The sequence below is a fragment of the Pipistrellus hanaki genome (genome assembly GCF_964339955.1).
Source record: "Pipistrellus hanaki genome assembly, chromosome: 2".
NCBI lineage: Eukaryota > Metazoa > Chordata > Mammalia > Chiroptera > Vespertilionidae > Pipistrellus > Pipistrellus hanaki.
Window position 1 is genome coordinate 173,212,635 of NC_140504.1, and position 14,562 is coordinate 173,227,196.

The 14,562-nt window shown below is 46.0% G+C and overlaps 1 protein-coding gene across 3 annotated transcripts in view; it reads left to right on the forward strand.

Annotated features, from left to right (window-relative positions):
• ST3GAL3 (ST3 beta-galactoside alpha-2,3-sialyltransferase 3) overlaps positions 1-14,562 on the forward strand; it is a 168,541-nt gene that overhangs the window by 57,667 nt on the left and 96,312 nt on the right. For 2 of the 3 annotated variants that reach the window (XM_084874662.1, XM_084874663.1), the window contains one exon: positions 13,274-13,316. In XM_084874662.1, the coding sequence (XP_084730788.1) occupies positions 13,274-13,316 (43 nt within the window). Of the gene's footprint in view, positions 1-13,273; positions 13,317-14,562 lie in introns of those variants that run through there. The other variant, XM_084874664.1, reaches the window with a different exon arrangement.

Below are 14,562 nucleotides of genomic sequence, written 5' to 3' on the forward strand. Positions count from 1 at the left end.
TTGATTTTAGGAAAGGGAAAGAGAGAGGGATAGAGAGATAGAAACATCGATGAGAGAGAAACATAATCAGTTGGCTGCCTCCTGCACGTCCCCTCCTGGGGCCCGGCTGAGAATCGAACCAGTGAGCTCGTGGTTCATGGGTCGATGCTCAAGCACTGAGGCACGCTGGCCAGGCTCTTCTTTGCCATCTTGCAGTCTCATGCCTGATATGCTTGAGGTGTCCACGATCAAAATGCCAAGACAGGTGAAGTCACTTTAAGACAAAGTGGGCAGATAATGGTTTTATTCATATAGGAAATAGTAACTAACTCTATCTCTCTCCCTTCCTCTCTGTACAAAATCAATAAAATATATTTAAAAAAAAAAAGAACTGTTAATTGGAAGATCCATGAAGAGTGAAAAGGCAATCTAGAGTGAAAAAAGATATTTACAGCACCAATAACCAATCAAGGGCTTGTTTCCAGGATAAAGAACTACAAAAATCAATAGGAATAAAGAAACAATGCAGTATAGAAACAAGCAAAAGAACGAATAGGCACTTCACAAAAGAGGAAATCCAATGGCCAATAGGCCTATGGAAAGGTATTTGATCGAGTCAGTATGTAGGGGAATGCAAATTAGAATTGTAGTGAGATACTATGACACATATACCAAAATGGCAAAGCTTAAAAGGCTTGATGTTTCAGTGTTGGTGATGATGTGGTACAGTGGAAACTGAGTTTCTACTGGAAACTGAGGTCAGAGGATAAATTGGTTACAACCACTTGGGAAAAGACCAGCTAAATTTGAATATACCCCGTGACCTGGCAGTTTCTCCCCTAGATATGTTGCCTGCATGAATGATGTTTATATCCACACCAGGGCATATGGTCAAGATACATGTACTAGTATAAGAATCTGTCTCTGTCATTGAATGCAGCTACAGGCCTGGACATAAAGCATTTAGCAGCTATTTGAGGACTCTCAAGTATAAATAGTAGCAGATAGATTGGGGGGAAAGACACTGGCAGTGAGTTCCTCATTTTTCTTCTGGGTCGCATGTCAGGGACTCGAGAAAGCCCAACACCCCGCAGTGGACACCAGGGCACAGAGAGAATTCCAGAAGACCTCTGGCTATGACTGTGGGGCAAGAAAGGAGCTCTAAGGCTTGAACAGAGGGGGAAATCCGAGGTTTTTTGTTTTTTAAATATATGTATTTTTATTGCTTTCAGAGAGGAAAGGAGAGGGAGAGAGAGAGAAACATCAATGATGAGAGAGAATCATTGATCAGCTGCCTCCTGCATGCCTCCCACTGGGGATCAAGCCTGCAACCCAGGCATGTGCCCTGACCCAGGATCAAATCCTCACCTCCTGGTTCACTGAACCACTCCAGCCGGGCCTAAGGTTGTTTTTGCTCTGTTCTCTCATGCCCTGGTTCCCAGGCAGTCCCACGGTGGTGTGGAAGTGCCCGTGGCAGCCATGGGGCCTTCAAGCATCTAAAACGGAGGGAAACCTTTCTCTGTACTTAAAGGAGCTGTCACCGTACGAGGGTGACGTGAAATCTGGTTGCTCTTTTCTCTCTCTGCCTTCTTGCTGCCTGCCCCAGATTTGGGTATAATTCTGGAAACAGGTGGCAGAATACGGTAACAAAAATCCCAGCTTTCTTGCCAGAGGGGAAGGGGAAGCCCAATAAGTTGGAAAGTACAGGAGGAAACGGAGGGAGGATATCAGGAAAGTGACTCCAGGAAGCTGTTGGTGAACTTTCAGGCTCGCCCCTGAGCTGTGCATGTGATTCTAAAGAGGCATTTGATTCTAACCAACCTGACAAAGACCTCGAGACCTGAACTTAGGAAGAGGCCCCGGCCTGAGTCCCAGGGTGGATGCTGGCGGTGCATCCGGAAGACGCACCTGAACAGGTTTTGAAAATGGAACTGGTATTGAAACCACAACCCACAGAAGGCTGGTCAGAACTTGCCACCTAAATCCAACCTGGTTGGTTGATTATCTGGTAAAACAAAAAACAACATTCCCCACTAGATTTAAATAAGAACTAAAGTTGCATAACGTAATATTCAAAATATCAAAAGTTAATCATCATATGAAGAACCAGGAAAATCTCAACTTGCATGGGAAAGACAATCAAGAGATGCCAATGCTGAAATGATACAGATGTTGGAATAAGCCAACAAAAACTTTAAAGTAGCTGTTATAAAAATGCTCCCAAAACTAAGGGCAAACATTTTTAAAATGAATGGAAAAGTATAGTGTTAGCCAAAAAAGAAAAAAAAGAACCAAATAGAGATAGAAAAAATACAATAACCAAAATTTTAAAAATTCAACTGAATAAGCTCAATAACAAAATGGAGATGACAGAGGAAAGTATCAGTGAACTTGAAAATAAAGCAATAGAAATAACCAATCTGAACAACAACAACAGCAAAAAGATTTAAAAGGTTGGACAGAGCCTCAGTGACTTGTGGGACAATATCAGAAGGTTTCCCATCTGTGTCATTGGACTCCCCAAAAGAAAGAGTGCCGTACAGAAGAAATATTTGGTGAAATAATGGCTAAAAGCTTCCCAGATTTGTTGCCCAAGTGGGGCTTATCCTGGGAATGAAAGGTTTAACATTAAGAAAAGAAAAATCAGTCAATGTAATCTAACATATTAACTGTCAGAACAAAAACAAATGGTCATGTCGATTGGTGAGGAAAAAGCATCTGACAAACATATACTTAAAAACAAACAAAAAAACAAACAAAACATGAAAAACTCTCAGCAAGCATAGGAGGGAACTTCTTCAACCTGCTGTAGGGCATCTACAAAAAGCCTACAGCAAGCATCATGCTTAATGGAAGTCCTCACCAGTAAAATAAATGAAAAGAATACATCATTGGAAAGAGAGAAATAACATTAGCCCTCCTCCTGGGTGACATGATTGTCATAGACAATCCCAAGGAATCTTAAAAAAAAAAAAAACACACCCATCAACCTCCTACAGCTAATAACTGAGTTTAGCAAGATGACAGGATACAAAGCCCAAACACAAAAAAATTAATTGTATTTCTATTTACTAGCGATGAACAATTAAAAATCAAAAATTAAAAAAAACATTTTAAAGTATCCCCCCGAACCAGAATACTTATGTATAAATCTAATGAATTGTATAATATCTGTAGGTTGATACTTGTTCCTTTCCCATTTTTTCTTCCTTATTTACTCAACTCTTGAAGCCACGACCTAGGAGTCTCCTGGTGGCTCCTCTTCCTCACCCCTTTCTGCTTTTTAACATCTTCACAGGGTGTCCTTGAGCAGCCGCTTCTTTCTGGCAGCCCTGTCCAGGTTACCATCCTCTCTCCCTTGGACAGGTGAACATTCTAACTGGTTGGTCTCTCTGTGTTCATTTGTTGCCTCCCAGCAGTCCATTCTCCACGTTGTAGCCAGAGTGATCATTTAAAAATGTAAATCAAATCATATCCTGTTCACACTGAGATCTCTCCAGGGACTCCATGGTTCCCTTCCAATAAATCCAAACTCTGTGGCCTACAGGGCCCTCCCTACTTGCTAGCTCCCACTTCAGTATCCCTCTGCGTTATCTGTTTGCCCCTACCGACCTCAGCCCACATGGGCACTCCCTCCCACTGCTCCCTGACTGTGCGGGGCCTCTTCCTGCTCAGGGTGACTGGAATGGTATGGTAACTTCTCCTCCGGGTCTAACATGCCTCGGGGTCTTTGTGGTCACTGTCTCCTCTCCCTAGAAGGCTCAGATCTCCTGCTTTGCCTGCCTCTCAGGTTTCTGTTCAAATGTCACCTCTGGGGAGGGCCTTCCCAGACCTCTTTATCTAAAAGTCATCTGCTTTCTTGACATCTAGACTTTCTCTGAGAAGGTAGGTCTTCATTCCTTCTTGGCCGGCATCCTTCCTTCAGGTGACCTGTTTGTTTACTGTATATGTCATTCTTCCCTCCTGGAATGTAGGCTTCCATTTGGCCAGGGAGCTTGCCTCGCTCGTTCATCACAGTGTCCCTGGTACTTAAAACAGCACTAGGACATAGTACCAGGAGATACTCAGTAAATACTTGTTGAATGGAAGAATAGAAAAATAGAAACAATGATCTCCATTGCTTAATGAATAAAAAAGGATTACATACATAATAGCACACCCATGTAGTGGAATACGATGGGGCCATTGAAAATGATGCGATTTTATTTTTATTGACACAGAAGAGAGTATTGTTGAGCGAACAAAACAGGAACAAACCATGTATATCGAGGCCACATGCAAGTAAAATTGTATATGCACCTTCACACATGAATTTTTAGAAAGAGATTTTTGGGAAGATGTTCACCAAAATGTTTGCAGCGATTAACTGTAGGTAAGAGTTTCACTTTATTCTTTGTGAGTTTTTTACATTTCGATTTTTACAGTAAGCACGTGTTGCTCCTACAGCTGGGAAAAATAAAATCATTTTTCCCTGGAGAGAGGGACACTGTCTTGTTTTATGTAATAATTGCTTGGGGGTTATTTATACTTACCTACCTACTAGGAGGCAAGCTCCATGAAGTTTAAGGTACAAACTATTTCCTGGCCCTGCTGTTCGTTGTTGTTTAATCCTCACCGGAGGATATGTTTATTGATTTTTTTTTTTTTAATTCCTATTTAGAGAGAGGGAGGGAGAGAGAGAAACAGAGAGAGAGAGAAACATCGATTGACTGCCTCTCATATTCACCCCAACTAGGGACCATACCTGCACCGAGGTATGTGCCCTGGCTGAGAATTGAACCAGGACCTTTCAGTGTACAGGATGAAGTTCCAACCACCGAGCCACACCGTGCAGGGCCCCGCTGTTCTTTTGGCATGCACTCCCTCATAATTCTCCTGCAGGGTGCCCTGGCATGGTCTGGACACACTTGATAATCGCGAATTGAATTGAATTGAAGTCACTGCATGCCCAGCTCTGTTTTCCCAGGATAGAGGGGAATTGGGGCATGGCCACTTCGCCTTCACTGGGCTTCTCCCCTCGCTGCCCAATGGCCCCAGCAGCGTCTCCCCGCAGGAGAGCTGTGCGGTGCTTGGAAGGGGGGCTCCTAGTCACAGGGGACCCTGTCCTGTCTTACCGGGGACTCCTTGCTGGGCCTCTCCCTTCCCCCACGCCAGCATCCATCCGTTTGAGGCTGGGTTTCAGTTTCTGAGCCTCCACGTTTTTTTTTACTAGGTCAGTGGATTTTTCTGTGTTTATTTTATAAAACTGCTTTTCCTATTTTAGTTTGTCTTTGATTAATTGATCCTGTGTTATGATTCATTTCCCTGCCTTGAGAAGATGTGGGAGCTGTTTGCACTTTGGCCAGCCCCTCAGGCCCCTGTGGGCTCCCACAATTCATGCGTGGGCAGGACGAGGGCCTTTTGACGGCACCCTGGGGTGGGGGTGGGAGACAGACAGGAGGCGATCGCTCTCCTGGGAGCCGCTCAGTTCTAATATTCGGGTCCCCTTTTCTTTGCTCTGAGTGTCCGTGCGGCATAACCTAAAGATGCTCCAGAGTCAGACCCGGGCTGCATCAGCAACATCCCAGCTAGCCCACTTACTGGTCGGGAATATCGAGCGTGCTGTTTCCCCTCTCTGATTCTGTTTCCTCATCTGTAAAATGGAGACAAGACCTACCTCCTAGGGTTGTCAGGAAACTGAGAGTGTAGGCGGAGGTCCTGACTACCCAGCTCACTCAACAAACAGCGATTCCCCTCAGTTTTCCCCGTGTCTGGCATGTCTCACAGGCCATTTGTAACTCCTCCGCCCAAACCATGACGTGTATTGCTTATGTTTAATACAGCTCATGACCTCCATTGGAGACTCTGCAGTGCCGTTTCTTCAGAAACGAGGGACCTATTTTGGTTGAGAAAGGTTCTCATTCTTTTGCCCTATGCCCTTTGCATTTAGCAATTCATCATAGACCTTTTTCAAGAAAATGGCCTTTCCTGGCTCTGTGTATTCCGGTATGAAGCACTGCAGCTTTCCGAAAGAACGAAGTCCGTAGTTTTAGCTCATAAACGAAACTTCATACATTTCAGTATGAGTCTTCAGACTGGTCTTTGTGGGACACACTCACTGTCGTCAACAGCAGTGGTTATTTAGTAAGCACCTGCTTCGTGCAGAAGCACAGTGATGGGAATTTATGGTGGTTCTTTTCTTTTTTCCCCCCTTTTTAAAAAATATATTTTGTTGATTTTTTACAGAGAGGAAGGGAGAGAGACAGAGAGCTAGAAATGTCACCAACCAGCTGCCTCTTGCACACCTTCTACCGGGGATGTGCCCTCAACCAACATACATGCCCCTGACCGGAATCGAACCTGGGACCTTTCAGTCTGCAGGCCGACGCTCTACCACTGAGCCAAACCGGTTTCGGCTGTGGTGGTTCTTTTAAAAATATATATATACTTATTGATTTTTTTACAGAGAGGAAGGGGGAGGGATAGAGAGAGAAACATCGATCAGCTGCATCCTGCACACATCCCACTGGGGATGTGCCCGCAACCAAGGTACATGCCCTTGACCGGAATCGAACCTGGGACCCTTGAGTCTGTAGGCTGATTCTCTATCCACTGAGCCAAACCGGTTAGGGGTTTGGTAGTTCTTGAGAACAAAAACAAAAAAGGAAGGAGATCCCTGGGGACCAAAATTGCCAGTAGCACTGTTGGCTCATGCCGTACACACGTAGTCCCTGAAATTCCATTTTGGGACTCAGTGGCATGAAGTTGAGCCTAGAATAGAACACTGGGCTCAGGGAACTGCAGGGTCTCCTTTCATCCTGGACTAGGATCTCACCGTGTTACCGTGCTCCCCGCTGGTGACACACGAGAGCATCGGTAAAAAGGGGTAACGTTTTACACCACGCTGAGGGGAGCGGGAGGGGACTAGGCTATCTAACGAGGGCATCGTGAAAACATTTCTAATCTCCTGTACATTGTAGAATTATGAGCAAAATGCAATACAAAGTTTTATAGAACGTATTAAATATTGAATTAAAAGCTTATTTTCATATTCCTAAGTCTGTATGCCAGGTTTTTTGCCTCACAGGTGGTCAGCTTTCATAAACGTTCATATGGAAATGTCAGTTTTCATATGTGCTCGAAAAGAATGTTCATTCTGTATTTGTTGGGTGTAAGGTAATCTCTGTCAGTTAGTTCACATTTACTAATTGCCTGTTCAAATCTTCTGAATTCTCACTGACGGGTGAGCCAGGTTTTTCAGTGGGGTGTATGTGTTTCCATTGTGATGACAGGAAACCCATTGTGTATTCTTGTTGTAATTCTGTTAACTTCGCCTTATATACGGAGTAATTTCATTATTAGGTGCATACACACTTTAGTGCATGGCCTCCTTTTATTTATGTCCAATTTCCGAACCTCCTAGGAGTTTACGTCACTTAGAACACCAGTCTGTCCCTTGAAATGGCAACGGAAGAGTTAGTGATCAATTTAAAAGACTTTAGCATTTTATGCATTCACAGGCCTGACTCGATGCAGGCGCAGAAGGAGAAGAGCAGAGGTTTGCATCATGGATGCCACTTCCCACCTGGAGCCAGGCAAAGGACACACGTGTGCTCCTCACTCGGGTTTTGTTCATGCTGGGCTTTCCAGCCTGGCTGAGACAGGAAGCCCAAACCACCAAACTAAACATCTCTCCTTCACTGCGCAGATGCAGGCTTGCTGAGTGGACACCTGGGAGTAGGGTCCCCTCGGGTGCTGGGAGAGCGTAAGTGCACATTGGTGCACATTGCCAGGACCTGGGAGTCCCAGAGGCCTCTGTTCTTACTGCAGATTGGGATCAGCAACTGCCAGGGAGACCCGGGCTTTACTGCCAGCTTTCCCGGAGGAGAATTGTCCCTGAAGTTGATACATTCCAAATAGCATTTCCACTGGATAAGCTGACCTCACATCAAGAACACATTTGCACACAGGGAGGTGCTGTGGGGTCCACAGCCTTGCTCAAACCCGACGGTAAGAGGCTGTGCCCTGCACTCAGAGCAGCTCGCCTGGGCCTTCCCGATTGCTTCTGCTCTGGTTCACATGTGAGATTAGACTTCCGCTTTCCCCTGGCTCAGGACTCGGTAAGGAACCGCACAGGTTAGGCCATCAGTAACAGCTGTGAACATGTGGCGTGTTCAGTAACAGCTTATGAATATGAGAGTAGAGTGCTTGTCAGGTAAGATCCCTGCTGTGTTGGAGATGAGGCAATTGCTGATTACACAGGAGCCTCTAAAGTCTTGGTGGAGAAAGTGAAATTTTAGGTTTTAATAAATGATGGGAGGGAATCACCATGGAAAATTTGGAGTCATCAAAAGGGAATCACAGCCCTAGGTTGTTTGGCTCCGTGGCTATAGCATCAGCCTGTGGACTGAAGGGTCCTGGGTTCGATTCCAGTCAAGGGCACATGCCTGGTTCTGAGCTTTATCCCCCAGTAGGGGGTGTGCAGGAGGCAGCTAATCAATGATTCTCTCTCATCATTGATGTTTCTCTCTCACTCCCTTCCTCTCTGAAATTTAAAAAAAAAAAAAAAAAAAAAGAGGACGTAAACAATAGATGCGCACTACAGACTCATGAGCAACTAATGGCAGAAATGCATTAAGTCCCAAACATTTGGTGATGGGCAGACACGGGGCTCTTGGGCCAACAGAGAAGGTGTTGTGTGTTCACCATTCTTTTCACACGGCAAGCACGGTGTTAGTGATGATGCCTCGGCAGAAATTCTAGCCCCGTGGGGGAGGAACACGAGTCAGAGTCTGAGAAATGTATAATTCCGAACTGGAGTTTTAGGGCTCGGCTGACCGGGGCATCTGGGTGAGGAAACAACTGGAAGTCGGGGGAAGAACCACCGGGAAGGAACAGACAGAACAATCCCGGCAACAGAATTCCAGTCACTCTTAGTCATCCCTGAGCGCTCTGCCCCTGGCCATTCCCGCACTTTGGCTAGATGTACCGTTCCATCGTCCTCTTTGCCTAAGTTAGTGCGACCACTGTGCTGAACGTGGAAGCATTAGAGGGGATAAAGCACAGAAGCTTCACTTTGTCTCCCTTGGTCCCCTTCAACTGTTTTCAGCGTAGGAAGTCCAGAGAATTTTTGTTACCTTGGAGGTAATAAGAATCCCATGGTCACATGGAGTCACCAAGCCCAAAATTAGAACGTCCAGGCAATTGTAATCGCCATAGCTTTCGATTTACTCAATTATACTAACTTCCCCTCCTCGCATTAGGGCTTAGTTACCAGTGGTGCCTGACCTTGTTTCTCCTTCCACGCCTCCCCGGTTGCTGGCTCCTGTTCCTGGCCTCTGGAATTGGTGGGGAAGGGAAAGAGGGCAGAGAAGACACAAGCTAGTCCTGGCACTCTCTGACCTGGCTTTCCTTGGGGTATTCTTGTAGGCGTTTCGGACCCCCACCCCCACCCCCTCCAAGCTGGGACCTCCCCTCTGCAGTTCCCGATGTGGGTAACGCGCTCACCGAAGCCTTGTCTCCTGGGACTCCCTGTGTCTTCCCCCGTTACTGTCGCTGAAGACCTTTTGAAAAGGACCTCAAACAACCCCACTAGCTCGGTCGCGCGTCCTTTTCTGCAGCGAATTCTGGCGGTGCCGGCCAGTTCCAGTGCAGCCCCCTCCTCCGCAGTCAGCTCGCCTCGTGGCCTTCACCCTCGGCAGGTAGAAGGCAGGCGGCCCGTGGTCCGCTGTGTCCCCTTTCTTCAGTGGTTACGTTCAGCTTCCCTCCCCGGGCCTGGCTGAGTCACATCTACCATCCATTCTGCCCCGTAGAAGAGGTGGCGTTCATAATACTGCTCTCTCCAAAGAAACTCTTCATATCCTTTCTCCCTTCATCTCACAGCCAGTCACTTTTACACTTGATGTGGGGAGGGCCTTTGGAATTGAATGGCAAGTATTCAGGCATCTCCTTTGAGAATTTGCATCTTAGTCTAGCACCCTACTGTAGTGTCTGAAACTCACCCATTCTAGAGGCCTGGCTGAAACTTTCTTCCTGGCATTTATTTGGGTAGACTAATTTGATTTGGCTTTGTGAACGTTGTGACCAAATAATCCTGATAACAGTCACCAAATATTTACTGACCAGGTGCTGCGTGCAGCCACAAAGGAGTGCTTCCAGCCCTCGTGCGCTGAGGCTGAGCTGCCCCCTGGGACAGACCTTGTCAGTTGTTAGCCTGCTGGCTGCGTTCTGCCCATGGGCATATTCCCAGCCTCATAATCTTTAAATTCCTCTTGCATCTGTTGCCAGTATCTACAAATGGAGAGATTTTTATCTTGAAAGATCCAGATTCTTGGCTTTGAAAAAAGCAGAAGATGTGGCATTGCTGGGCCGCATCGCTGCCTGGCACCGTTCGCTGTCAGCTGGAGCGGGCCGAGGCTGCCACTTAGACAAGGCGTGTGGTCTCCAGATGGACAGCCTTCCCTCTGGGCTGAAGCCAGTGTCAGTTCCCACTTATCATCCTTGAGCCGCTCATACACCTTTTCTTAATTAAAGAGTAAATGAAATGTTTCTGGTCATCATGTCTCTTAAGAGAGCCATGGAAGGGACGTAATTTCTTTAGAAATGCATATTAAACATTTAAGAACACTTCGCAATTAATGTGTGTGTGTGTGTGTGTGTGTGTGTGTGTGTGTATAAAACACAACTTAAGATGCCACGGAAAAGTGAACCACTGATAAGATTACCATACTGAGCCGAAACCGGTTTGGCTCAATGGATAGAGCGTCGGCTTGGGGACTGAAGAGTCCCTGGTTCGATTCCGGTAAAGGGCATGTACCTTGGTTGCGGGCGTATCCCCAGTAGGGGGTGTGCAAGAGGCAGCTGATAGATGACTCTCTCTCATCGATGTTTCTAACTATCTCTCTCCCTTCCTCTCTGTAAAAAATCAATAAAATATATATTTAAAAAAAAAAAGATTACCATACTGAAAATATGTGGTTTAAAATAAGACATTTCAACAATTTTATTTTTAATGCAATCAAAATAAAAAATGTGAGCTGCTATAGGATGGTATTACATTCTCCAACTTGCCTCGTTTATCTCCTGTTCTTCCTTGGCCCCTGGCATTTGAGTTTGCAGCAGGGAGAAACATTCTCTGGGCTCTCCGGAGGGAATCAGCCGAAGTGTGGATTCATCCTCCATCCGGCGGGCCCCCGGGGGTCAACGCTCCCGTCTGAGGAGCAACAGCAGGACAGTTGCCACAAGCTTATGATTTCCTAGGGGGAAAGCGACAGGTGTTTGGCAAGTTAATGAAATTCTCTTTTCCATGGAATGATTCAACAGGATTGTTGAGAATATTCAACTTTGAAAACTAACTTTTTGTAAATTTTGTTTTTTGGTTTAGTTTTTCTATTGAAACCTTTTTTTTTTTTTTCTTCTTCTGTTTTTCTTATTTGAGTACTGGTTCTTATGGAGCTAAGCCTCTAATCCATTTATCTGATTTAGAGCAAAACCAGGATTATTTTGAGGAAAGGATTTCATTTGCCTAAGCCTGTGCTCTGGGGAGGCAGGCCTCCTGTTGAGTTATGTGTCCTAGTCAGTGTCTTCAGTTGTAAGAAGAAGAATTATTCTCTCACCACAGCTTAGCTGCTTATGAAAGCACACAAGTGGCCGAGACCGGTTTGGCTCAGTGGATAGAGCGTCGGCTTGGGGACTGAAGGGTCCCGGGTTCGATTCCGGTCAAGGGCATGAACCTTGGTTGTGGGCATATCCCCAGTAGGGGGTGTGCAAGAGGCAGCTGATCGATGACTCTCTCTCATCGATGTTTCTAACTCTCTATCTCTCTCCCTTCCTCTCTGTACAAAATCAATAAAATATTAAAAATAAATAAATAAATGAAAGCACGCAAGTGTGGCCTTGGTCAGGGTTGCAGAATGACTCGGGGAGGGACTTGCCTGTACATGTGACTTTCCTGACTTGGTCATTCATTGTTCGCTGAAGTCTGAGTTCCTCGAAGGCCTTGCTGCCTAGTCTTTTCCATGTAGTTGTTTGGTCTTGAGTGTTCTGTTTTATGTTCGTTCATATGAAGCTAGGTCAGCTGAGAACTGTATTCATTGAACCCTTTTTTTGGTGAAGCCATTCTATACACACACTCACACACCGCAATCATTGAACAAAGTTATAAGAAACAGTTCTGTGGCACTTCCTGTATTTTCCGTCTACAAATATTTTTGGGGACACGGGGGGATTCCTTCAAATCTTAGTAACTGATTCTCCGGGTTTATTTGTGGACACTGTAAAGCATTTATATAAATTCTTTGCATTTAGTTTTAGCTGTGAGAAATCTGGGGGAACAGATCTTTAATCCTTCTCTGGCAAGCACAGAAGGCCTTAGGACATCCACTATGTGTATTTTTGTCCTGGCTGCATTTTATTATTTTTTCCTTAGCTTATTTACTTTTTGGCTCCCTTATTTCTTCTTTTTAAAACCTTGTACTTCATACAGTTTGTTTGTTTTTAAAGCTACTTCAACTTCATTTTAGAATGAGGCAAGATATAAAGAATTAAATAAAATATTGACAATTTTTCATTTCTTACAAACATTAATTTGTTTTTGGATTTTATTTTAGATTTCCTATTTCTTATGTGATCAGATATATCAATTCTTTTTTATTGATTTTTAAATTTATTTTTAGAGAGGAAGGGAGAGGGAGAGAGAGAAACATCAATGTGAGAGTGAAACACCAATCAGCAGCTTCCTGCACACCCCCTATCGGGGATTGAGGTCACGACACAGACTGACTGGGAATCAAACCAGCAACCTTTCAGTGCATGGGACGACGCCCAGCCAACTGAGCCACACTAGCCAGGGCAGATCTGTCAATTCTTTGTGATTGTCATGAAGAGAATCATTGACGTGGATTTTGAGACCCCTTGGCTGCCACATCTTCTCCCCATAGTTAATGTGGCTGATTGAGCAAAAATGGTGCTTAGAGCGTAGAGGAAGCAGAGGTTATTTCTGACCCTCTTACTTTTCCAGGGCTCCGGTTTTGTGGTTTTCTTAGTTTAAGTTTCAAGCCCCGGACAGGAAGGCAAGTATAAACCAGCAGTGGACTGGTCCGCCTAGACGTCCTGGAAACACCTGGCTTGAACGTGGTCCTTCACCAAACAGGTGTTCAGTGGGGTTCTGGGACGGAAGTTTAGCTGAGGCTGTGTATGTGGATCTGTCCTCTGAAGCAGGCGTCTGTCCCCGAGGTGTAGGTCCGGGGGAGGCCGGCGGCCAGTGTCGGCAGCGGCTTGCCTTCGGTGACGTTTTCTGCTCTCTTTTCTTTTCCAGAGTACGATCGGCTGGGCTTCCTCCTGAAGCTGGACTCGAAACTGTGAGTAGAAGGAGAAAACGCCCGTGGGTGTTGGGTCCCCGGGGGGCCTCAGTCCTCAGTCTGTCAGCAGAGTTTCGGAGTACGTTCGAGTCTGCAGGGGCCTGGGAGGGCGGGAGTGTGGGTGTGCAGGAGGCCTTAGATCTGGCTGGTGCAGGCAGCCACTGGGAGGAGTTTGAGGGACAAAGAGGCCCCCAGAAAGGCTTCTGCTCCCAGGCTGGCGAGGGATTGGGTTGCTGCAGGAGTCAGTGGCCTCTCAAAGATGCCCTGCAGCCTGGTCTGCAAAGCCTGCCTGGATCAGGCCCCTGTCTTCCTCCTATTGTTCTCCCACAGGTATTACCCCCTCCCTGTTTTCCACCCCCACCCCCATACCCCCCCCGTTTTCCAACACCGCTGCATATGCTTATTACCTGGGCCTGAAACTTTCCTTCCTTGCTTGTCCACTAGGAAAACTCAAAGACTCCCTCCTTTTTATACAAAATTATCTCTTTCTCCATGCTTCCTGTGAATTTCCTACCTCTGTCACCGATTATCTCATTATACTTAATTAACTGTGTAATGATTATTATTTTATTAAGCACACAGGCTCAGAGCCAGGCAAAGCTTCATTCAAATCCCAGACTGCCACCTACTCTCCCTGTGATTTGGGACAAGCCGCTTAACCGCTCTGAGTCTGGTTTCTTCTGTCATACGAGGATTTAATTGAAATAAATTGATTCATAGTGGCTTTCACGTAAATGGTATCTAATCCTTCCAGATCCTTCCCTGTTCTTGCCTTCTTGGTCTCCCTAGCGCCTAGCCAGTACTGGGGCATGTTTGTTACGTGCTCAGCAAGCACCGTGCACTTGGCTGCGAGGATGGATGACAGGTGGATGACGAGATCAGGAAGCCTCAAAATCAGGCTCTGTCCGCTGCTATGTGTGTCTGCGCCCTGCACAGGACCTCTCCTCTCTGATGTGCAATACATGGTTGCAAAACTGCCGGTGCCTTTTCTCTGTTGTTAGTCATCTGAGTATACCGTGGCCCCTGTCCTGTGTGAGACAAGACACGGAAGATCAGACTGTGTCTCCTTTTCCTCTCTCGCACGAGGCCTTGACCACACCTGCTATGACACATCGAGTCTGGGGCTCCTTGGCTTTCCCATGAATTGTCTGGCACCTGGCCCTCTCTTCCTGGCATCTGGCTTCTTGGCTCGGGTGCCTCGTACTGTGAGTTCAGCAGTTGTAACGCTCCAGCTCTTATCCGTCAT